We start from the raw sequence: 23,435 nt of genomic DNA, 5'->3' as shown, positions 1-23,435 counted from the left end.
TCTGTTTTTCCCTATCTGGAAATAACGTGAAACTGTATGTTGGGGATCCGTGGAAGCATTTGTTGTGTCCCCAGAACCTCAAAATTACCAACCAAGCTTCCTTGTTGCTGAATAAAGCACTGTACCCTTCCATGTAAATTCCTTCCTGTTTATGAGTAGAGTTATCCTTCAGGGTGATGGGACAATTGTAGAGCACATGTAGTGGGAAAGAATAGAGTCCGTGCCAAGGAAAGGGAATGCGGCTGGTATTTGCATCATAGGATACTCCACGTTTTGGGAGTAGAAGGCAGGCCCCTCAGGCTGCAGGATGACCCATGTTTTGGGAGCGGTAGGCAGGAACCTCAGGCTGCAGGATGACCCATGTTTTGGGAGCGGTAGGCAGGAACCTCAGGCTGCAGGATGACCCAGGTTTTGGGAGCGGTAGGCAGAAACCTCAGGCTGCAGGATGACCCAGGTTTTGGGAGTTGTAGGCAGGCCCCTCAGGCTGCAGGATGACCCAGGCTTTGGGAGTGGTAGGCAGGCCCCTCAGGCTGAAGGATGACCCAGGCTTTGGGAGTGGTAGGCAGGCCCCTCAGGCTACAGCATGACCTATGTTTTGGGAGCGGTAGGCAGGAACCTCAGGCTGCAGGATGACCCATGTTTTGGGAGCGGTAGGCAGAAACCTCAGGCTGCAGGATGACCCAGGTTTTGGGAGCGGTAGGCAGAAACCTCAGGCTGCAGGATGACCCAGGTTTTGGGAGTTGTAGGCAGGCCCCTCAGGCTGCAGGATGACCCAGGCTTTGGGAGTGGTAGGCAGGCCCCTCAGGCTGAAGGATGACCCAGGCTTTGGGAGTGGTAGGCAGGCCCCTCAGGCTACAGCATGACCTATGTTTTGGGAGCGGTAGGCAGGAACCTCAGGCTGCAGATTGACCCAGGTTTTGGGAGTTGTAGGCAGGCCCCTCAGGCTGCAGGATGACCCAGGCTTTGGGAGCGGTAGGCAAGCACCTCAGGCTGCAGGATGACCCAGGCCTTGGGAGTGGTAGGCAAGCGCCTCAGGCTGCAGGATGACCCAGGCTTTGGGGGTAGTAGGCAAGCCCCTCAGGCTGAAGGATGACCCAGGCTTTTGGGGATGGTCGGTAGACATTTCAGGCTGCAAGATGATCCAAGTTTTGGGGATGGTAGACAGGCACCTTAAGCTGCCTGCTATGTACATTACTTACCACTTTGGAATGTCCCCCATCTCCCCACAGTTTGTAATGGCTCGTATGGAAATCTTTCACAATCACTGTTTGTAATGTGTAATCTATGTACCAGTGTGCTTTATAGCTTGGAAAAAAAAACTGTTCATTTTTTTTTAAATTGACATAAATTAAAAAAACATGTTAGCAGAGCCACGTCAATGATGACATCACAGTTACATACAATAAACATGTGCGATTAGTTTCGTTACGAATCGAAATTCGTACGAATTTTCCTGAAATTCGTAGATTCGTAAGCATACGAAATTCCGTTGATGTATTTTCGTTCCGTTACGAACATTCGTTATATTGAAGGTAAAAAGCAAAGTACATTTATATATTGGAGTTGATGGTAGTTTTTTTTTAAAGTCTGAAATACGAAATTCGGATACGGAATTCGTATTTCGGATACAAAAACAACTACCACATAGACTCCAATATTAACAAAGGTATTTTTGCTTTTTAACTTCATCATAACGAATGTTCGTAAAGTTACGAAAACGTGCCGAAATGAACGAAAATTCATATTTCGTACGAATCCGAATTGAGTTTCGGATACGAATTACGAAATACGAAATAATGGATATTACGAAACGGAACAAATTTTTTGACGGCGCAGAAGTCTAACATACAATAGGTTCGGAAGACAGCAAGGAAGCAACAGTGTTTATGTTTGGGAAATTCTTCTGCTCTTGCAAACAAGTACATAGGACATACAGTGAGGGGAAATTGTACCTTTTATGAGTTGTCACCAGAACAAGAATAGAGAAGAAATCTACTTATAGAGGAAATTTCTAGAGACAATCCTCAAAGTTGGAATTTCACTTCACTGTGGGGGGTTTTCCAGTCACTTCCTATTGTGTCTCCATTATATGAAGTGAAGAGAAATTTCCCCAACGGGGGACCAGAAACTGCGATAGGAACCTGAAGGAAGTTCTGACCCTTCCCGCTCTGTCCAAACTTAGAAAACAGCTTTAGCTGGACTTGAAGAAAGTTCTGACCCTTCCCTCTCTGTCCAAGCTTAGAAAACAGCTTTAGCTGGACTTGAAGAAAGTTCTGACCCTTCCCGCTCTGTCCAAGCTTAGAAAACAGCTTTAGCTGGACTTGAAGAAAGTTCTGACCCTTCCCGCTCTGTCCAAGCTTAGAAAACAACTTTAGCTGGACTTCACTTTTAGTGGACTAATGCCCCATACCTGGAAGAAAATCAGAAACCTTGAGGCTGTGCACGCCATCTTTATTTCAAGGCCTAATGTTCAGTATTGACTAGAGTGTGCCTTCACTTGTTCAAGGGGATTGAGACAAATATGGAAACTTTAATGGCTGACCTGCATGTGGAAAAGTAAGCTACCTTGCTGCCATGCTGACCCTCTGGCTTCAATAGTTGACCCAAAACAAGTATGCAGTACTTTTTAGTCTCATTTTATACAAAGCAGAGAACTGTGTAGCTTTGTCTCTATATTACATAGTTTCAGTAAGTCCAAATCTCACCACACATGTTGCAATCTCATTTTACAATCTTCTTTAGATCTAGCAGTAAGTATGCAGTGCAAGAGCCTGTCTAATTAGATATACGGTAATGGGACAGATTAGGCAGGCATGATTTACATACATTTAATGATATAATTTTGGAAGAGCCAAAGTTGATTTTACAGAAATTGAGCAGTCAGATTGTAACATGTGGGGGCTAAAGGAGACTGTATAGAAATTGCACAATCAGATTGCTCAGTGTATGGCCAAACTGTAGATTCTCGCAACCAGAGCTATGTGTGAGTCACAGGTATCGAACAGCTTCCAGCCCTCTGTACCGATCACTATGCTGACACACTGGATGCGGCAGAGCTGAACGTTCCAGCTGTCAGTTCTGTCTCCGCCCCCAGCACTAGGCTACACACACAGTGGCACACACAGCTGGCAGGTAAGCACCGCCCACTTCCCCGCCCATCCTCATACATTACCTCCAAGGCTTCGGCCTCCCAGGCTCACGCTACTCTCTGTGTGTGTGGGGGACACGTGACTTCCGGTGCATCATGTACTCAGAATCATTTCCGGAGCAAGGGATGGAGGCGGATGGTTCGTACGAGCCGGGGTTCGTGGGGATCCGCTTCTGTCAGGAATGGTGAGCGGCGCCTTCTCTGATGGATGGATTGGGATGGTGGGGGTAGCCTCTGGACTACATATCTCAGCATTCCCCCTGTTTCGGTTTCTGCATGACATCTCCCTATATATGGGGCAATGCTGGCTGTATGTACAAGCTGTATAATAATATTACACGTTGGCGCACCAGTCGTGGTAATCAGGACATTTGAAGTGTACATAAGCCAAAACTTTATTCTGTAGTTTTAGGGAAGGAAAGGGTTAAAGACCCATGTCAGCTAATGTTCTGCTGCTGGTGTCCCATTGGGGAGATTCCCCTTCACTTCCTGTGCCAGAGATGCAACAGGATGTTAGAGGAAATTTAATGTGGTGGGAGTTCCCTACGTAGGTGTCCCCGTTGGTAGATACCCCCAGAACATTTGGGTCGGCTTGTTCTTAGATCGGTCTTTCCAGCCCCGCTCCCCCTCTTATGCAGCAGTCTAAGGTCCCAAAAATCATGTTCTATACAAGTGTATAGATGTGAGGATGCTGAGGAAGATTCCAATACTGCAGCATAGGAGGAGCCAGGCTTTAGAGACTGGAGAAGCAGGGAGCTGGCTCAGCAGTTTGGGTGAGGTTTTTAATTTTTTTTTTTTAGCACTTCGACAATAACGAGCACTTAACCCTTGCAGTGTGTGGGTAGCTCCACTGCAAGGGTTAATAAAAGTTTAGCTCAGAGTTCCTCTTTGTCATCCGGCCCAGACAATTGAGATGGCCAACGACTCCTAAACCTGGAGAAGCCTTGATGAAGATGGAAACACCGGTTGTGGAGGGGAGCACAGACATCACAGTGCTGGAGGGGATCGTTTTGGGTGGTAAGGTCCATTCACACCAGCAAGCAGTGCTAAAGGCATGGCTGCTGATTTGCGCTGACAGACACAGGGCCGATCCCAGCGCGCCGCACTGTTTACATTTTTGTTAGACCTTTAGTGAAAAGTAGGGATGCACCGATACCAAGTACAGATACCTTTCCAGCTCCAAGACTAGACTAGAGAAAAATCCAAAAGTTAGGAGGCAGCTGTCATTTTTAGGGAGCACACGGAGCTCCTGGGATTTGTACATCTCTGTTTTAAAGGAGAACTATGGGGTTAGGGCTTTTCCCCATAGTTCTCAGGGTAATGGGAGGACACAAACTAGTCACCCTCCTCAGTATACCTCGAGCTACAGCTCACCGTATACTGAGACGCAGCAGCCAGAGCGGATCCCGACATCGATGTCTGGATCCGCCCACCTGTGTGAGTGACAGCTGGCTCTGCCTATCTAGAGGCAGAGCCAGCTGTACCCGACCCGTCCGTTCCGCCAGTCAGCGCTGGCGGATCGGAGGGGGGAATCCAGCCCCTCCCCTGTCACGACAGAGAGCCGTGACAGGATCGAGAGGTGAGCGAACCCGGTATGTGTTCGCTCACCTCCCGTTCTACTGAGCCGACCTGTGACAGTCTCATTGTCACAGGTCGGCTAGAACTATGAGGTGAGTGAAAAGCACTCACCTCCATAGTTCTCCTTTTTAATGTATGATTTTGTTTTTATAAATAAAGGGATGCACCGATACCATGCCCAAGTACTTGCCCAAGTCCTCAGACACAAGTACCGATACATTTTTGTTTATTGTCATGTGACAGTTTTTCTAAAACAATACGGACTAATGATTTCAGGACAGTGGTGGGGCGCCAGAGCCAGGTCCCCGCTGCAACCGCTGCAACCCTGGTAGTTCTCATGAAAATGCCAAGTATCGGTGCATCCCTACTGAAAAGTCCTCTCGGCACAGGGCAGTGTGCTGCTGTTGTACTGGGTCAGCACCATGTTGTGCTGCAAAAAGTAATGCATGCCGTACTCTTTTAAGCACACAACACCCCAACGCAGGGATGTGGACTGAGCCCATTTAAAACAAGGCCTTGTCTGTGCGTTGAAACGTTGCTAGAAATAGCACTTTGTGACTGATGTGAACGGGCTCGGAGTTTGCCCTAAAGTGCAAATATACTGAGTACACATTATGGCAAATATCTCCTGGGGGGCCCAAATTTTTCTCCCCCCCCCCCATCAAGTTTCCTTCCATTTTAATTACAGGAATATACATTTCCTGTACACGGCCAACTTCCAGATTATTGAAGGCGAGGTATGGGGAGAGGGAAATGCACTCATCCCCATAGTTAGAGCCGGCGTGGGACACTGCAGCTCTCGCAAGTCAGTTCTAAAAATTGAGAACTGAGCCATCACAAACCGCTGATCGCTCAGTTCCCGGTCATCTCCCCGTAGAGAGCAGTGACTGTCAGTCATTGCTCACTGCACTGCAAGGGTTAACTGGTCCTTTATGCCTAGGGCGACAGGAAAAAAAGGTTTTATTTACCTGATCCCCGCTCCCCCAGAAGTCTGCGATCTCCTCTTCCCTCCCTCTGCTCTGGCTGTGGACTGCCCCTTGGGATCCTTACATGCAGGGCAATGGAGCCTCAGGCTGTCAGAGCAAAGGGGAGTCCAGGCTGGAGGGAGCCAGTAGGAGCGGGGATCAGGTAAGTAAAACAGTTTTTTATCCTGTCCCCTAGGCATAAAGGAGCAGTTAACCCTTGCAGTTCAGGGGCAGTTTTCCCACTGCATGAGAACTTTTCATTTCCCTTGAGTTGGGCTATAAAGTTGAACTGTAGGCAGATAAAGACCCAAATGAATGCAGCTCTGTAATCATTAGTACATCATTGTGCCTCTCCTTTGCCCCTTCCCTAATATGCCGATGCCATCTTATGTTCTATGTCACAATCAGCCGGTATCCTCTTTCTGGGTTTAGAGCTCACCCTTAGATGAAGCGAGATGAGGGATCCTAAATAGATCTCTAGGAGACCTCCATCCTCTTGACAGGCTCCAGTTCTGTTTAGTCAATGTGGGCAGGGCCTTACTTAGGCAGAAAAGCTCCGTCATAGCTCATACTGGCTGATATTTTCCAACAAGCCATCCTGACACCCGCCTCCTGAGGTTGGTAGCTGTGATGGTTTGTGATCTGTGACTGTTGCGCTGTACAGTCCTTTTGTATTGGTAGCATACAGCAGTCTGTCTCTCTATGCTCTCTGAGAAGGCTTTCGTTCTGCCAGCCACATAGAAAAATTCCTGCAATACATTTAGTGGTGTTCTATAACATTTGTTTTTTGTTTTTTTTTCTTTAGCAACAACATGTTGTACCCCAAAGAAGACAAAGAAAATCGTATCCTGCTTTATGCGGTAAGAAAAATTCCAGGGATGTTTAGCCAGATTATCCCCCTTAATAATTCTGAATGGTTGAGGGGAAAAAAAACATATTTTTTCCCCTCCCTGTGTTCATGTGATATATCATGTGTACATGTGATTAGTCACCTTTCCACTACAATAGCTTTAGCTGGGGAATGTAAATTCAGCAGGCAGTGGCTGGGAGTAATAGGCAGCCTGCTATAGGCTGTTGCACCCACCCGCTGTCTGCTGTCAATAAGCAGAGGAGGGACCTGAAGGAGAACGTTCTCAATCAAGTCCTCCCCGACGTGGGCACAAGGGCGGTGGTGGACACAGCAGGGGGGAGTTTGGCGCCGGTATGTCCTCCCCACTGGGCACTGGCTGAAGCATTCTGTGTCCCCTTCGATCCCCACTGCTTCTGCCAATACAGGCCGCGAGAGGGATCGGAGGGGACACAGACTGCAGCGTGCAGAGGCTCCCAGCGAGGCGGAGGAGAACAGGTAGCAGAGCGGCGGGTGTGGAGGGGAGTGAGGCTGGCGGGAGATTGAGGTACGGAGCTTTTCTCACTGCTGAACACTGGCTGCATGGGACTGTCCCCTCCATCCCCGCTGGGAGCAATGGGTATTGGAGGGGAGACAGAGCCCATGAAACAAGCAGAATCAATGAATCAATAATGAGAACCGTTCTCATTATTGATTATCATTGATTATTTGTTGCAGCCTTGATATTTATATCTGTATTACGTACAACAATTCTTTTCTTTTTCTTCAAATCCCAACTGCTTCTCATTTTCTCTCCTTTTTGTAGTGTCGAAACTGTGACTACCAACAGGAGGCCGATAACTGCTGCATTTATGTAAATAAAATCACACATGAAGTTGAGTGAGTATCCTCTTCATTGGTTCATAGGATTCTGATCTCCATGTATAATCTTTCTTTTGGTTACTTAGCAAGAAATGCACTATATTAATGTGGTGCAACTGGAAAGGACGTTATTATTATAAGCACACTTTGCCTATCTACAGTTATAAATTTAAAAAAAAAAAGGAATAAGAAAAAAAAACAAAAACTACCCTCTTGGGGCTACCTCAGACTGCAAGGATTTAACTGCTCGTTTATGTCTAGGGGTATGGTGTAAAGCACTTTTATCTAACTGATGCAGGCTTCAAGACCGCTGCCCACAGCCTCTCTGCTCCAATGGTCAGAGGCTCGCTGACATCACTTCTAATGCAGGGCCCATAGCCCTACATGAAGGCACAAAGGAACAGTCCATGAGCCATAGCGTAGGGAACAGAGGTGAGGATCAGTAAAAGTCCTTTACACAGTACCCCCAGACATAAACAAGCTGTGAGGTTTTTTTTTTTTTTTTTATCCAGAGTTCGACTTTAATCAAACATGAAAATGTTGTGTTTAAACATAGAGGACATAGACCACCCACTGACTTTCTCCAGTTCACATTCCGGCATTCATCTGCTTGTCCTGTGGTGAAGACCAGAATCTCTTCACTTACTGCTGTCACTGGGAGAGTGCAGTGTCTTGTTAAAAAAAGGCCACTTCAAGCTGTGTATGGGAGAGGGCAGGGACAGGGACAGTGGCAAGTAGAGATTCTGCTAATACATTACTGAGTACCGTGTTTCCCCGAAAATAAGACACTGTCTTATATTTTTTTTGGCTCAAAAAACCACTCTAGGTTTATTTTCGGGGTAGGTCTTATTTTGTTTTTTATTTTAATGTACAACAATCCACACTATTCCTGTACAACAGTCTACATGTATTCATGTACAAAAATATGGTGATCAGGGGTGCCGTACCATTCCAAGAGCAATTTGCTAACCAATCGCTGGCCAGAATGAGCGAAGCACACCTTCACTATCGATTCCTCACAGGCGGAATGCATTTGGCATCACTCCGCCTCTGACAGGAGCCGGCGCAATAGAAGAAGCATCGGCTTATGCGGCTCTGCTCCCTCCGCTGCCGCCTCGCTTCCTCTAGCGCTGGCTTCATTGGCACCACTGATTCTCTTCCACGGCTCTTCAAGTTCCCCCTTATGCCACCACCGGCCCTGGGGATGGTCACAACTAGGTCTTATTTTCGGGGTAGGTCTTATTTTCGGGGAAACAGGGTACATCTTCCAAGGTATGCTTACTGTGGTATTCATTGCTATGTAAATGTTCCAGGTAAATAATTCATTATCCTTTTTTTTTGCTGACTAGTTGGATCGTGTTCTGATCAATTATTGTATTCTCTTCCTTTTAATAAAAGATAATGCTAATCCAGCAGATGTTTTGAATTTCTTTCCCAGTGAACTGACTCAGATCATTGCTGATGTATCTCAGGACCCCACACTGCCCCGTACAGAGGATCATCCCTGTTCAAAGTAAGTGATCTTACCCAGTAGATTTCCTGCTTGTCTTTCATCCAGTATAGTGTGTAATGAATGTCTCTTTTCTAGGTGTGGACATAAAGAAGCTGTTTTCTTCCAGTCTCACAGTGCAAGAGCTGAGGTACTGTCCTGTGTCCTTTTATTAACACCAATATTTCTAGCTATACAAGGTTGATGCTCGCACCACATGCCACTCACTCAAAAGCAAATTTTTGCTCAGAGCAAACATATTTCTCTCCTTTTTTTTTTTTTAAAGTTAATTAGCTGAGGCTGTGTTCATTTCGAAAACCCAATCGTATACAAGGGGGAAAAAAATGGATTGTTTCTTGCTCATGATTGGAAGATTGAAGTGCACAGCTTCACCTTATTCACAGAGCTGAACACTCACTTTGCAAAGGGAACATAGTCTACTCCTTTAGTAAATCAACACCAGTGTGTTCAAAATATTGCCCCCAGTATACCTGCTTTTTTGTAACCAAGTATTTATTGGGTTTTTCAAAAATTAAACAATCAGCATTTCACATAGTATTCGCCGGCCACAATAGGCCACATAGGCAATATAATGAAATCCATAAAATGTCAACGCAAATACGATGTATAAATATCAATGCGATATAAAGTAAAAGGGAGGAAAAAGGGGTGGGGGAGAGGGAATCGGAAGGAGTCCATCGGTCGGTCTTCCTCGGTGATCAGGTTTAGGTTTGGTCCACATGTCTACAGGTCTCGTCCAGGTGTTCCCACAGGTAGTTCCCCCTCAACTCATTTGACCACATCACAGGCGGTTAAGGGTATTGATATCTAGTTCGGGGTGGTTATGCTTTAGCCAAGGTTCCCAGGTATTGAGAAATTTAGTATGTGAATCATTGAGGATACTCGACATCCGTTCATTTGAGAATATTATCTAGTCTATGCATAAACTCCTGATATGGTATAAATGGCTTTTTCCAGTGTCCTGCTAGGGTTAATTTGGCAGCGATAAAAATTTGGTGTGTCAGTGCACGCTGGGATTTAGTCAATCCGGGCACTGAAGCATGAAGCATGAAGCAGCGCCTGTGTTGGGTTTTTAGTGATGTTCCTATCAAATAGGGTCGAGAGTAGACGGAATATTCTGGTCCAGAACAGGGTTGCAAAAGGGCACGACCACCAAGTATGTAGCATGTTCCCTGGGGTCGAACATCCTCAGAAGCAATTGATAGATGTTGACGGAAACATTCTACCTAACCGAGTGGGGACTAGGTACCAACGAAACATCACTTTATAGGCAACCTCAGAATTCGTCACATTATTGGAGCATTTAGAAATGTTTTCCCACACCGCCTTCCACTCCTCATCAGACCAGTTTAGGCCTAGGTCTGTGGACCATTGGCTAGAATAGGAGTGAAAGCTGGTACGAGGCAAAGAATTCAGATTAGTATATAGGATTGACACCTGTTTGGGTCCTCCAGGTGAATAGAGGCAGATATGCTCGAAGGTGGTAAGTGGGTTGATAAGTGTCTGCTCGTTTGCATAGTGGATACCCAGTGTTGGCGCTGAATAAACCTAAACAGTTCTGCATCAGGGATCTGCATGTGTGTTTTAAGGTATGCCCAGGTGGGTAGGTTAGAGGAGCGATAAAAATCGTACAGTATCGTGAAGCCATTATCGGTCCACCACTTAAACAGTGTCGGGTTGGTAAATGCTGGGATAAATAATGGTTGGGAAGATATGGGCAGAAGGGGTAGAGACGGCGATATCAGGCATGAAGAATATTTCAATGAGTCCCACACTTTCAGGGTATGGTTCATAAGAGGGCTGAGAGCGGGGTCTATCCACTGCCGGCAACCAGGGGCAGTATACCTGCTTTATTAATATATCCTATTTCTGTCCATCATATATCAATGAATGTCAGTAAAACCGTATTTTACATAAACCTGTAAAGTGTAATGGAAGATATAGCGAAAAACATCTTTGTAAAAACTGTCGCAATAGTAAACTAATCTGCTTTATATCAAAGTAAAGTTGTGTTGTCTTCTTCCCCCCCCTAAATTCATGTTGTACTTTAATTCTCTTTTAGGATGCCATGAGACTGTACTATGTCTGCACCGCCCCACACTGTGGTCATCGCTGGACTGAGTGATCTCCCTTGCTGAAGGATTTTGTTTTACTTCATGTGTTTTTATTGTTAAATAAATGTACATTTATTTTTATCTTCATTGATCAGTGTCTCCTTCTACATGTGCAAATAGTGACTTTCCAGGATCACTGGTTGCAAAGTTTTATATACTTTGGTGGCTTAATTTCTGTGGCAGACAGCTTTATTGTCTGTAGTATAATGAGGCATTGGAACTTTTCTGTTTTTGTTGGAGGATTCTACTTTCCTATCAGGCTACATCATATCTCCTGTGAGTTCACACTGCATAGAAGACATTCTGGATCAGCTGCTTACATCATGAGTCTCAATCCCTCCTCCTGTGTAGTATAAAGAGAATGCAGCTTCCTGCTTCTCTGCTGGAAGGTTCTGCCGCCATGACTGACTGTAGCAGGAAAGGATATATGCTTTCTCTCCGATCGTTTCTGGAGATTTGCATTGCACCTTTAATTGGTCAAAAGTAGATATTGTCCAATGTTCATGCCCCGAGTGTAGACATGTCCACATCCTCACTACACATGTTGGCCACATTGCTAAATGCTTTCTACGTTCATGTTGCAGCTTTCTCCACATTTAAATTTTTCACATGGTAACCTCCTTTGTCAGTACTATATTCTGACAACTCTGCCTTCACTGTCCACTCTATAGTCTGATCATATTTGCACTACTTTCCAGTAGGGCTGCAACATAATCGATTATTGAAAAAGTTGTCAACTTTTTCAATCGATTTAATCGGCTTCCGATCAGTTGGCCCTGTTCATGGCTCCACACACGCTCCACACACACGCTGCGTGCCGCACCTCCTCCCCAAATCACGCTCATCGCTGCCAGACCCGCCCACCCGCATCCACGCTTTACACGACGCACCTCCTTCCCGCCTCACGCTCACCGCCCGCCCACATCCACAGGGACGCGGGGAGATGTAGTAAGGAGGAGCAGGTGTGGGGGGATGACAGCCGTCGACAGACAGACCCGATCTCAGAAGCAAGTTGCTGGAAGACTGCTCAGGTAAGCCTGCACTTTCCCCCACATGGTGCTCTATAATGTATTGCTGGGATTTGTAGTCCTCTATAGCTGATGGTACATTGTGCTGTATATTATACATAGGAATACAAATCCTAGCAATACATTATACACTGTATGTATAATGTACTATTGCTGGGATTTGTTGTACTCCTCTATAGCTGGTGGTATTCTGCACTGCGCTGTATAGAGGACTACAAATCCCAGCAATAATACATTATACAGCACCATGCGGAATTCCACCAGCTATAGAGGAGCACTCCTCTATAGTTGGTTATATTCTGCATTGCGCTGTATAATGTACTATAGCTGGGATTTGTAGTCCTCTATAGCCGGTGCCATTTTGCATTCATTGCTGTATAATTTTACACTTTCCATTTCACTATATTGCACACCACACTATTTTTTTTCTTTTTTACTTCCACCGCTCCAAGCTTGCTCCTGTGATGGACTGCAATCTCAATACAAACTAGTAGTCCCATCAATGGAGCAATTTTTTAAAATGTATTTTATTGTTTATCCGATTAATCGGCTAACTAATCGATTTTGAAAATAATCGTTAGCTGCAGCTCTACTTTCCAGCCCCATTTCTAATAATTTCTTCTGCATGCAGTCTATTATTATTATTATTCTTATTATACAGGATTTATACAGCGCCAACAGTTTACGCTATACTTTTACTTCAAGCCTTCTAGCAGCAACCCTGTTTCAACTTTCTGCTCCAGTTTCTGGCATTCTGTGCTAACCATTTTCAGTGCTTTCCCCACTTCTCTGCTGAGCTTCCTGTTTTTTTTTTCTTGCACCTTTTTATTGTGTATTTTGTATGGCTTTCTCCATTAATGATACTACACTACTCAATTCATGTTTGGTTGCTGTTCTCTCCACTACAATTTTCTTCTGCTTCCTGTCCCCTGCTGTGATACTTGGTCAGCTGCTGCTCTGCTATTCACACTGAGGAGCCCACATGGATGCAAACTTATGTATGAAAGTAGATGGAAAAGTCCAGGTCTGAAGGCCAACCCTTAATGGTTCTATTTCAGACACTTGAATGTTCTTGTGACACTTAATTAACATTGGCCCCATTCAACACCTCCATGATTGCTGCCTGTGGCTGCCATAGTGGACTTGCATTCCAAAAACATAAAATGTTGCTTAATAGTTTGTTTTAGGAGAGTTCTTTCAGCTGGAAAATCGGGATCCCATTCCAGGGTGATTTAAACCAAATGTGTTTTTTTGTTTGCTTACATAAGCAAATGAGTTTTCATTTAACCAGGTTGCTGAAATTTCAAGTTCAAAGCTTAGTAATGGTGGGGAAGATAAAAGAAAAGAACACGTATTACAATTTGATTGTATATTTTATTACATTCAGATATATTGGTACAGAGATATAAGTGAGTGTGTTGAAGGTTTACTTATGTAAGGTCCAATATAGCCTAAAAAAAATAGCATGAGCATTGATTGCACAAGATCTACTGACTTTTTTTAGTCCAGATTCAGAGCTTTGCAGAACATTATGGCAAGGCCTGCCTTCTAGATGGATCGCCAATGCACTGCAACAAACTTTATGACACACCTGTTTGATTTTATTTTTTCCCATGTCTTGTTATGTGCACTGGGGAGCTTTTTCAAACAATTGGGGTCACAGTGCACTGCGGTTTATGTGTTACTGTAAAGCATGGTGAAAAGCGGAACATCACTGGGGAAAGGTTTAAATTTGGCCTCTGCCTTATGCCCTTAGCTTCCCCCACCCAATCCTCCTCCTACTTCAAACAATCTTGCAAATGAAAACCTGAAATATAATTACGCATTAGGAGAAAAAAAAAAGTACTTGCCTTACATTGACACTTATGACGTGTTTACACGGACTGTGGTGATGTCACTCAGCCTTTCCAGGATCCAGATGGAGATGCTTAGGGCCCCGCATTTTGCAAGAAGATATTCCAGCACTGTGCAAGAGCACATGCTCATGGGACCTTGGATAAAGAGCATTCTGAGAATCCCATTGGAAAGCCTTTGACTGATGTCATTGCCACCTAGGTAAACCTACTGGAAGTCTGGGTGTGAGGTAAGTATATTTTCTTTAATGTTAAATTCATTTAATGTTTTTTGTTTGGAGAGGGACTAAGAATTAAATGGCCCTTGCATCTATTGATCTTATAAAAGCTGTGCCTTTTTAAATGGTCAGGATCAAACAGAAATTTCACTCTTTTGTATCACAAAATATGGTTCCGACCACATAACACCTGTATCAGAGCCATATAGCCAAATTCATTAGACTGAACAGTATACTTGCAACATCAAAAAAGTTTATGAATTCCAAAACGGCAACTATTTAAAAAAAGCACTTAATTAAAAGAATTTAACAACAGGAATCCGGGGTATCTGTCTGTACCACTAGTGTACCAACATGAAAGGTATCCAAAGATTGTACTTCCAATAGCTACCAATTTAAGTGGTGCACTGAAAGTCCAAAAATAGAATGCTTAGGATAATCCGCTTCTCCCAAAGTCTCTCTGATTGAAAGTGCATACCAATCCAATATCTGGATATTTATATTGCTGCCACCATCATCATTTATAACCCAAATGGATACTTACACTATGTGTATCTGTAATCCAAGGAAGTGGAACTCTAACCACAGATTCAGTCCACAATATATCCACATAGTTATATTTCACTCATTGCAAAGAAAGAAAAAACCCAGTTCTAAAAATCACTGCAACTGCAAAATCTACTTCCAACTCATCCGTTTCCTATTCTTGAATGTCATTTTCCACTAAGATTTTCTGCTGGATTAAAAGATCGCTTTCAGCTTGGTCTTTCTTTAACCAGCGTAACTGGCTTTTGTTGCTTCTTTGACGTTGCTGTTTATTTCTAACCCATAAGGACAATGATGGCCAAATCTGTTGCATTTGTAATAAGGTATAACGTACTGTATATAGCCAGCATAACAGGCTTCCAGCCATAAGAGGTTAACACACTGCAAATCTCAGCTAACAACATTTGTTAATCAAATAAGTCACAGGGGCAACGGGACAGTCAAATGAATTCAGAGCAGCAACTAATGACATCCCGTTAATTCCAGCATTGAGTTGAACACAATACATGCAAAAATTGTATGCACACAGGCAGCAAATGTCCCTCATTCTCAATCTGAAAAGCCAGTAACAGGATACAGTCATGTCAGGTGGGACTTATCAATATGGTATAGGCGCTTGCCTTTTTAAAATGAACTGTCCCATCACAATGCCCCTTATCTCCCTCTTGTTTGTCCGTCTGCTAGTTTTGCATGGGGAGGAAGAGCCGTTTTCTCTATGTATGTGAGAAGAGGAGCTCAGCTTCATATGCAAAATGTTGGGACATTCAAATTATTCGGAACAAATAAAGGACCCTGCAGACATTGTCATCTCTCTGTATATAGGCTGTCGTCTTAAGAGCATCTCTGCACTGATTCCACCCAGCAAGGTGAGTTATGCTGTTCTTAGATTACTCTCAGATACCACAAACCTAAATATATTGCTTATAATTTATTTCAGCCATCATATCTATGTGGAGGTCACACTGTCTGGTCAAGGCCCCCTCTGTAATTTGTTGCCCCTAACTCCGAAGTAACAGAGCTCCCATCCAGGGACATACACAGCAGGAAGGTGTGCCTGGCTGGCTGATCCCTCCTTAAAGTAGACGCCACTTCCTTCTATACTGACTGTCGGCAACAGTGCAGGACAGGATGTTGATGGTTAGTGTTCTGATAAAGTCTATTGTATCAACAGCGGATATATACCAACATGCTGGAAAGCTTCTCTTATGCAAGCAGAAAATTGTTTGGAAAAATTGTGATCCTCTAAAAAACTGCATGCATTCAAGGTGAAATGTTTAGAAAATGATTATTGCTTTCATTTTATTTATTTTTTCTTCATCCAACATGCCCATGTACATGTTAGGACCCAATAAAGTAGAACTAAAGCCAAAATGTTTTTCTGAGTTTTGGATAGAGTTAGGGAGGGTGTCCCCATTGGAAGACTTTCCACCTATTCCTGTTCTAAAGACAACCCAAAATGTGGGATTTTCTTTCACTTTCGGTCAGAGTGCAAACAGGGCAAACAGAGAGGGTGAATCTCCATAACTGGACACAGACTGCAATAAAAAACCTGACAAGTGTACTAATCCCTCTCCACCCTATCCAAAACTAAAAAAAAGTATTGGCTTAAGTTGGACTTTAACTAGAGATACACCTTATGAACGCAGCATACAAGTTACAATTTTGCACAACTCCAGATATCCTAAGCAGCAGTGTCTTTTGGATGTTATGGGGCCCAAGAATACAGAGGGCTCAGCACAGTGTGGCTCCATTATGATATATCCCATCTACAAAAATATTTTACACAATAGGAAATATAGAAATATAGTGTGCATTTAGTTCAGGCTCCTCAAACTGATTTCCAAAAAAACATTGTGTATTCTGTAGTTTTATCTACTTTAGAATAGCACAGGTCTTAATACCAGGATTGGCTTTGACGAAGAGAACCAGCAGGCCCCATAATGCTTTTCTACAGGGGAGGGGATGTCCAGATATCAGTTCAGATACCAGTGCCGATACTTGGAATTTTCATGAGAACTACCAGGGTTGCAGCGGTTGCAGCTGGGACCTGGCTCTGGCTCTCCACCACTGTCCTGAAATCATTAGTCTGTATTGTTTTAGAAAAACGGTCACATGACAATAAACAAAAATTTATCAGTATTTGTACTTAAAAAAATGGTATCGGTGCATCACATATATATTTATTTTTAAAAAATCATACATTAAACCAGGGATGCACAAATCCCAGGAGCTCCGTGTGCACCTTAAAATTGACAGCTGCTTCCTGAATTTTTCTCTGGTCTAGTCTAGAGCTGGAAAAGTATCTGTACTTGTAGTTGTACCGAGTATGGTACTTGGTATCCGAACATCCCTAATTTAAAACTATTTCCATACTTCAAAGTGTTCATGGCTGGGCTCTTAAAGTTTTCTATGTTATCTAGCATATGTAGCCCATAGGTGCTGATATTGTTGTACAGTTCTGCCAGAACATTGCAACAGCAGGAGCATATATGGGCTATGTATGCCAGATAACATAGAAAAGTTATGACCAGCCTCTGAATAGCCAAAATCCTTCATTTGGTGCAGTAAGAAGTGTTGATCCTGATTAAGGCCCCGTTCACACTTAGCGATTTATGGCACGGTAATTCCCGCGATATCGCGGCAATTTACCGTGCGATATCGCTCTCCAATGCTTCTCAATGGGTCAAAGGGTCCTGCTGTCGCGGGTCGTGCGTCGCTACAGCAGGACCCTTTTTGGAGCGGATTTAGCCGCGATTCAAGCTTGCTCAATGCAAGCATTTGCGCGATATCGCGCAAAATGCAAATCGCGCGACAAACGCGCGATTTGCGAATCGCGCAGTGTGAATGTGGCCTAATGCTTTTGAATCCTTCTATCTTATTACCCAAGCACCATTCATACTGAATTCCTCCTTTAAAGATTCACACCATCTTCTGTAGCAAGACAAAGGTCTTGTGCAGTTGAAAGGCTTTCTTGAATTCTTGAGCTTCCAACTCCTTCTTCTTCTGGGAGAAGCAATGCATGCCAATAGCCAGGTGTCTCTGGTTAACATTAAGGCTAGTGCAATACAAAGACAGGGCCTGTGAACATGGGCATGTGTGCCGAGAACTGTTTCAGACCAAGCATTTGGAGGACACTTAGCAGGCTTAGGAACTGAGTGCCAAATGTCTGTATAAGCCATAAAGGTGCCCATAGATTTTTTGAGGCTGATACTGCTCATACTTAACATGACATACTGTATATAATATGTGTTATTTTGATAGGTGTACATGACTTTCCCAGTATAGTGTATACTGTTATATTGTTTGGCTTCTACATCAGATTCCTATATCTTCATGATTTTTCCATCACCATAAATGGATGGATCTGAAGAATAGATTAATCACAGGCCAGACTGAAAATTTGGATTTTATTTTTTTTGTTTTTGTTAAATTGAGTTTCTGCACAACTTCACCATTCGATAATTACTAACACCAGGGCTATGCCTCGCTCATTCTTGGTAAGGAGAAATCGCTCTGCCGTGGGATTAACTGGATGGGGGCATCTTGTGGATGCAGAACGAGGAGACCTGTACATTCCAGGTAAGATGAGTTATACATAATTGAAGCTGAGTTCCATGATAGGCATATATTGTCTAAATACAAGAGTCCTATGTATTCTTACCTGAATTATGGTGTGCTATGTGTTTCAAGATCAGTGCAGTCCAATGTGAACCTTTTGTAGGAGCTTTCTGCACAAAAGACCAGTCACTGTTGCTCTCTCTCCTTGTGCAGGATGATTGGTCTTATATACACCCCCTCCTGCAGTTTTCTTAGCAAGAAATGCTTCCTATTGGTCATTGGACCAATGAAAGTACAATAACATAAATAATATAACCCGTAACACCAGTCTGCCATTGTCTTTTATTGATCTGACTGCAATGAATAAATGTGAACTACTGCTGTTTTTGGGGGGAATTGATCAAAACTAGAGCAGCCAGAATCTAGAACAAACATAGTAGTAACCAATGAGCTTCTCTCTACAGTTTGTTTGCTTTGAAAATGAAAGCGAGAAGCTGATTGGTTGCCATGCACACCTGCTCCGGATTATGTCTGCTCTAGTTTTGATAAATTCCCCTCCATGTGCCTACAAGTAAACCTTTGATGAATTCCTTGCAGAAGTGCCATGGATCAAAGTTCAGTTATAGCCAAATGTGCTGAAATCCCGGCTATTCACATGCACAATAGATGCACTGCTGTGTTTGTTCTCTGCAGCTGGGGGACCCATTAACAAAAGAGGCACCTATTCAACGTATCCGCACAATTATATATGTTTACATAGATTGACCACTAATCTCGGTCTACCTCCCACCTATTTCTTGTTCCCATCTCTCTGTCTGTGTGAATCAATTCCCTGCGTTAGCTGAGCCATGCAAATGTAAGATAAATACAATTGGGAGCCTGCTGTATTTATTCTAATAAATGGACAGGGAATAATCATTTAAATGAAACGGAAAGGTTTGCCAGTGACAATATGGAAAATATGGAAATTATATTTAAAGTCATTTATTATGTATGTACAAAATGGACACATGTAGTTGTTATGGAAATATGCCCATGATTAGTATGAGACAGATTTATTATAGGATGGCAGCTTTATTCATTATTCCTCCCCCTGTTCCTTCCCTGTTCTAAAAACCATTTTGGAATGATGTATGTGTTTTGGGTAAAGCTGGCCATACTGGGCTGAACAAGAAAAAATGCTTGTTTTCCCCATCCATGCTAAACAACATGGACGGGGGAATCTCCCCTGCCAAGCTATCGTATTCTCAGCCAATTTGTTCATGTGTGCCTCTGTCAGAATACCCGAACAGTTTGGCTGAGAGTTTTCAGACTGGCTTCTTTGACAAAAGTCGACTTTTGTTGAATGGAGGGGAGCCACTAGGGCAACACACTGTTCGAATTTCGGCTAAGTCAGCAGAACTTGGCCAAAATGTGGACAATGTATGGCCAACTTCAAAACCTGCCACTGACCTTTGCAAAACTGTCTTAGTTGGCTGTCCAGGATTACAGGCGCAGGGGACGCAAGTACACAAAACAGTCACATAGTTTGCTAAATGCGCTATAGACTGATTTGTAAAAGTGTCTGAAATGTCTCTAAGATTTTTTAATTTGCTTGATACATTTCCCTCACCAGGCCAGAAAAAATACTAAGCACTGTTGAAAGTACTCAGAAGCACTTACTGTAACTAAAAAGTCAGAAGCAGCTTGAAAATCATGTGACCCTACGCTTAATAAAGTACTCAATGAATGTGAAGTACCTGGAGCATTGTACCTAGACCATTGTAGGTAGACCATGGTACCTAGAGCATTGTACATGGAGCATTGTACCTAGATAATTGTAAGTGGTAGACCATGGTACGTGGAGCATTGCACCTAGATCATTGTAAGTAGAGCATTGTACCTAGAGCATTCTACGAAGAGCATTGTAACTCGTACATTGTACGTGGATCAATGTACATAGAGCATACATTGTACATGGAGCATTGTACCTATAGCATTGTATGTGGAACATTGTACCTAGACCATTGCATGTGGAGCATTGTACCTAGACCATTGCATGTGGAACATTGTACCTAGACCATTGTATGTGGAACTGTAACGCGTGAGCCAAGGAGGTTGGGTTGGATCGCAGCTGCGGAAATTGGCTAGGCACCTGTGTATGTGAATTGGCTCAGATCGAGGGTTCCTGTTTACACTCTGTATGGTATGGAGTGATGTCGTAACCCTCTATCACATCATACGCCAATCACAGTATAGGATGGGGGTTTGGAGGTCCCCTATAGGTATGCAGAGCAGTACTCCTATGTATCTATGTGGTAACCAGCAGCCTCTAGATGGTATGATTCGTATGTATACAATGCATTCACCTTAACCCCACACTCTCCACTGAGACCTCTGCTATGTGGTTGTATAAGAAAGTGCTATAATAGTATTAGTATACAATTTGTACAGGAGTAGAAGTTCACAGTTATCACTGTAATCAGGTGCACAGGAGTAATTGTTGACACTCTCTATAGATCAGCCTTTAGGGCAGAGTACTTGCAGTTAAGGATGGGTTAACAGTCCAGTAGCTGGTCCGGGGCTGCTATTTGAAGTCCTGGCAGTTCCAGGGAGAGATCCAAGAGGCAAGCCCAAATGAGGAGTCCGAGGAGAGCAGGGAAGGATCCCTGTGGAGCACCCTAGGGTAAGAGGAGCGTTTTCGAGTGAGGTGAGTAGCAGGCTCTCGTCACTGCTGATCGTTCTGTGTTCTTCGCTATCAGGCAAGTTGCACTGGCTCGACGTTCGCAACACTAGAACGCCGAGCCATTGCAACTCGCGTCATTATGAGGAGGAGGATCCCAGAGGGGGAGGAGCCGAGCGCGCCGTGCGCCGCCTCGGTCTCCTCGTGACGTCACGCCGCTGGTTGAAGATGCCGGCCCGCGGCCCCAAGCGCCGGACACGGGATACCCTATTACAGGGACATTGTACCTAGACCATTGCATGTGGAACATTGTACCTAGACCATTGCATGTGGAACATTGTACCTAGACCATTGTATGTGGAACATTGTACCTAGACCATTTCTGTATCAAAATACAGCTCCAATTATTTTCACTGTATTTTTTTATGTGAATGTCAGTCACTGGTATTTCATTTTTATGGTCTTCTTAATTTAACAGATTCCATACTTTGGTCTTACTCACCAGAACGGCAAACACAGACTCCAACAGCTACAGAGGTGAGAAGTGAAAATACTGATTGCAATCTGGACCCCAGTGAACAGACTTTTCATTTAAAGGGAATCTGACCCCAAAATAACAATGTACCCTCTAAATTCAAGTAATCAATGGCAGCTCCCAGGGTTCCTTAAAGCTGACTCCATGCAAGGTCCACTGTATATGTTTGCCCCCTCCCACTTGCAGAACTGTTGGAAAAAGTATAAAAATGAAACACCCGTAGGGGAAAAAAAAAAGATGTATTCACCTTTTTCGTGGCTTCTGTAGTGCAGAGGGCGATGTTACCATTCTCCAACGAAATCGCAGGGAATGCTGAGTGCACCAAATCTCGTGAGAAGATGCTGTGGCACAGTGGTGGGAGCATCTTCTCAGTGAGATTTGGACTACACTATATTCCCCAGATCATTTTGGGAGGAGAATGGTGTTACCTTCACCTAGGTACTATGGGCAGAAGCCTGGGAAAAGGTGAGCACACGATCAAAACTTTTTTTTTCCCCTACAGGTGATTTTGTACAGCCATTCAGCAAGGGAAATGGGGAAACAACAGCTTTTTTTAGGGGTGCAGTTTGTCATTTCACACCTTTGCATGTGATTTGCAAAGTATGTTGTACCACCTTACTTGATACTTTGACACCCATTGTAGTACATCCACTGCTGCATATGCCCACCCATTTCCACAATTGCTTACTGGTGTATGTGTTGCGGTACGTGATGTGTGTTGTTTGGTGCACATGCTGGTGGCCCATCAGAGACAAATGAACACAACTTCAAAACACATGCACAAAGTGTGTGTGTCCTGCACCCTAATGTGCATTTAAAGAAGCTGCAGAAAGTTGTTGAAAGTTGAAGGAAGTTTGAAAATTTTTTTTGTTTTTCTGCCAAACAAGCCAATGTAGACCCATTGCAAATGCAATGTACACTGGCCCTACTACAGTTGGCTACTGGAGATAAAAAATGTCAGACATGTATATATAAAACTCCTTTGTTGTCTTTTTTTTGTGCCATCATCCTTCTTTCATCCAGGGCCCATTCTCTTGCCGGGCATGCAGGAAGACTTTCCCACTGCAACGTATGTTAACCCGTCACCTGAAGTGTCACAGCATCCAGAAGAGGCACCGCTGTCCGTGCTGTGCTAAAGGATTTAATGACACGTTCGATCTGAAACGTCACATGAGGACTCACACAGGTAAGCTGGCGATGTTGGGATCTGTTTCACTGGTTGTGCTCCTTCTACAATTGTTGAATTCAAAACTGACACCTTGTATACCCATACAGGAATCAGACCATACAAGTGTCCAGCCTGTGATAAATCCTTTACTCAACGCTGCTCACTGGAATCTCATCTGCGCAAGATCCATGGGGTGCTACAGAGTTATGCCTACCGCCAACGCCGCTCCAAGATCTACGTATGTGAGGACTGTGGCTTTACATCCACCAGCGCTGACACCTACACACTTCACGTCATAGAGGTCCACCCCAGCAACCCCATGCTGTCCAAACACCTACGGAAAAGAGTGGCTGGCGTTCTGAGAGGGGACATGGGAGGTCTGCTGCATCCAACGCCATGTTACCTCCAAACTCATGTCACAACAAGATGACAGACATTATGAGCCTGGAAATACCTTTTTAGAAATAAGCCCACAGAGCCACTCCATTAACATCATTTTTCTGTTCAATCTCCAAAAGATCAACCGCACAAAGACCAGGGTAAGTGTCCAAGATTTATTAAAACGACTCCAAGCAAATTCCAAAAAGACAGATCCAAAAGAGTAATGATCAGGATGTTGGTGTGGGAGACATTTATGGTGATGTGCATGCTGATCATTACTCTTTTATATCTGTCTTTTGGGAATTTGCTTGGAGTCGTTCTAATAAATCTTGGACAACACTCACCCTGGTCTTTGTCCAGCTGATCTTTTGGAGATTGATTTGGGAAGTGGCACACTAGAGCCTGCACCCAGAGTGTGAATTTACTGCAGCTGAGGTTGGAATAGAGCGTTGAGTCCTCGGAG

The 23,435-nt window shown here is 43.8% G+C and overlaps 2 protein-coding genes across 2 annotated transcripts; both read left to right on the top strand.

The window, feature by feature from the left end:
- The first annotated feature begins 3,210 nt into the window (after positions 1-3,210).
- On the top strand, positions 3,211-11,103 carry POLR2I (RNA polymerase II subunit I). The gene is made up of 6 exons (XM_018561522.1): positions 3,211-3,333; positions 6,497-6,551; positions 7,344-7,417; positions 8,838-8,912; positions 8,988-9,039; positions 10,972-11,103. Exons 1-6 carry the CDS (start codon positions 3,245-3,247, stop codon positions 11,032-11,034), a joined length of 408 nt encoding a protein of 135 aa, XP_018417024.1. The 5' UTR covers positions 3,211-3,244; the 3' UTR covers positions 11,035-11,103.
- Positions 11,104-15,137: 4,034 nt separating this feature from the next.
- OVOL3 (ovo like zinc finger 3) lies at positions 15,138-23,039 on the top strand. The gene is made up of 5 exons (XM_018561523.1): positions 15,138-15,534; positions 18,144-18,247; positions 21,367-21,425; positions 22,447-22,609; positions 22,699-23,039. Exons 2-5 carry the CDS (start codon positions 18,148-18,150, stop codon positions 23,019-23,021), a joined length of 645 nt encoding a protein of 214 aa, XP_018417025.1. The 5' UTR covers positions 15,138-15,534; positions 18,144-18,147; the 3' UTR covers positions 23,022-23,039.
- The last annotated feature ends 396 nt before the right edge of the window (positions 23,040-23,435 follow it).

Source organism: Nanorana parkeri, unplaced genomic scaffold (genome assembly GCF_000935625.1).
Source record: "Nanorana parkeri isolate BGI_ZX_2015 unplaced genomic scaffold, ASM93562v1 scaffold528, whole genome shotgun sequence".
NCBI classification, from domain to species: Eukaryota; Metazoa; Chordata; class Amphibia; order Anura; family Dicroglossidae; genus Nanorana; species Nanorana parkeri.
This window is presented reverse-complemented; position numbering and strand designations above follow the sequence as displayed.

What these genes read in the sequence shown, in the direction of transcription:
- POLR2I (XM_018561522.1), top strand. Translation starts at nt 3,245, where the DNA reads ATGTACTCAGAATCATTTCCGGAGCAAGGGATGGAGGCGGATGGTTCG. An exon ending in AAAATCACACATGAAGTTGA is followed by an intron (nt 7,418 to 8,837) that starts GTGAGTATCCTC and finishes TTTCTTTCCCAG; the next exon opens with TGAACTGACTCAGATCATTG. An exon ending in GAGGATCATCCCTGTTCAAA is followed by an intron (nt 8,913 to 8,987) that starts GTAAGTGATCTT and finishes TCTCTTTTCTAG; the next exon opens with GTGTGGACATAAAGAAGCTG.
- OVOL3 (XM_018561523.1), top strand. Translation starts at nt 18,148, where the DNA reads ATGCCTCGCTCATTCTTGGTAAGGAGAAATCGCTCTGCCGTGGGATTA. An exon ending in AGGAGACCTGTACATTCCAG is followed by an intron (nt 18,248 to 21,366) that starts GTAAGATGAGTT and finishes TTAATTTAACAG; the next exon opens with ATTCCATACTTTGGTCTTAC. An exon ending in TCACATGAGGACTCACACAG is followed by an intron (nt 22,610 to 22,698) that starts GTAAGCTGGCGA and finishes ATACCCATACAG; the next exon opens with GAATCAGACCATACAAGTGT.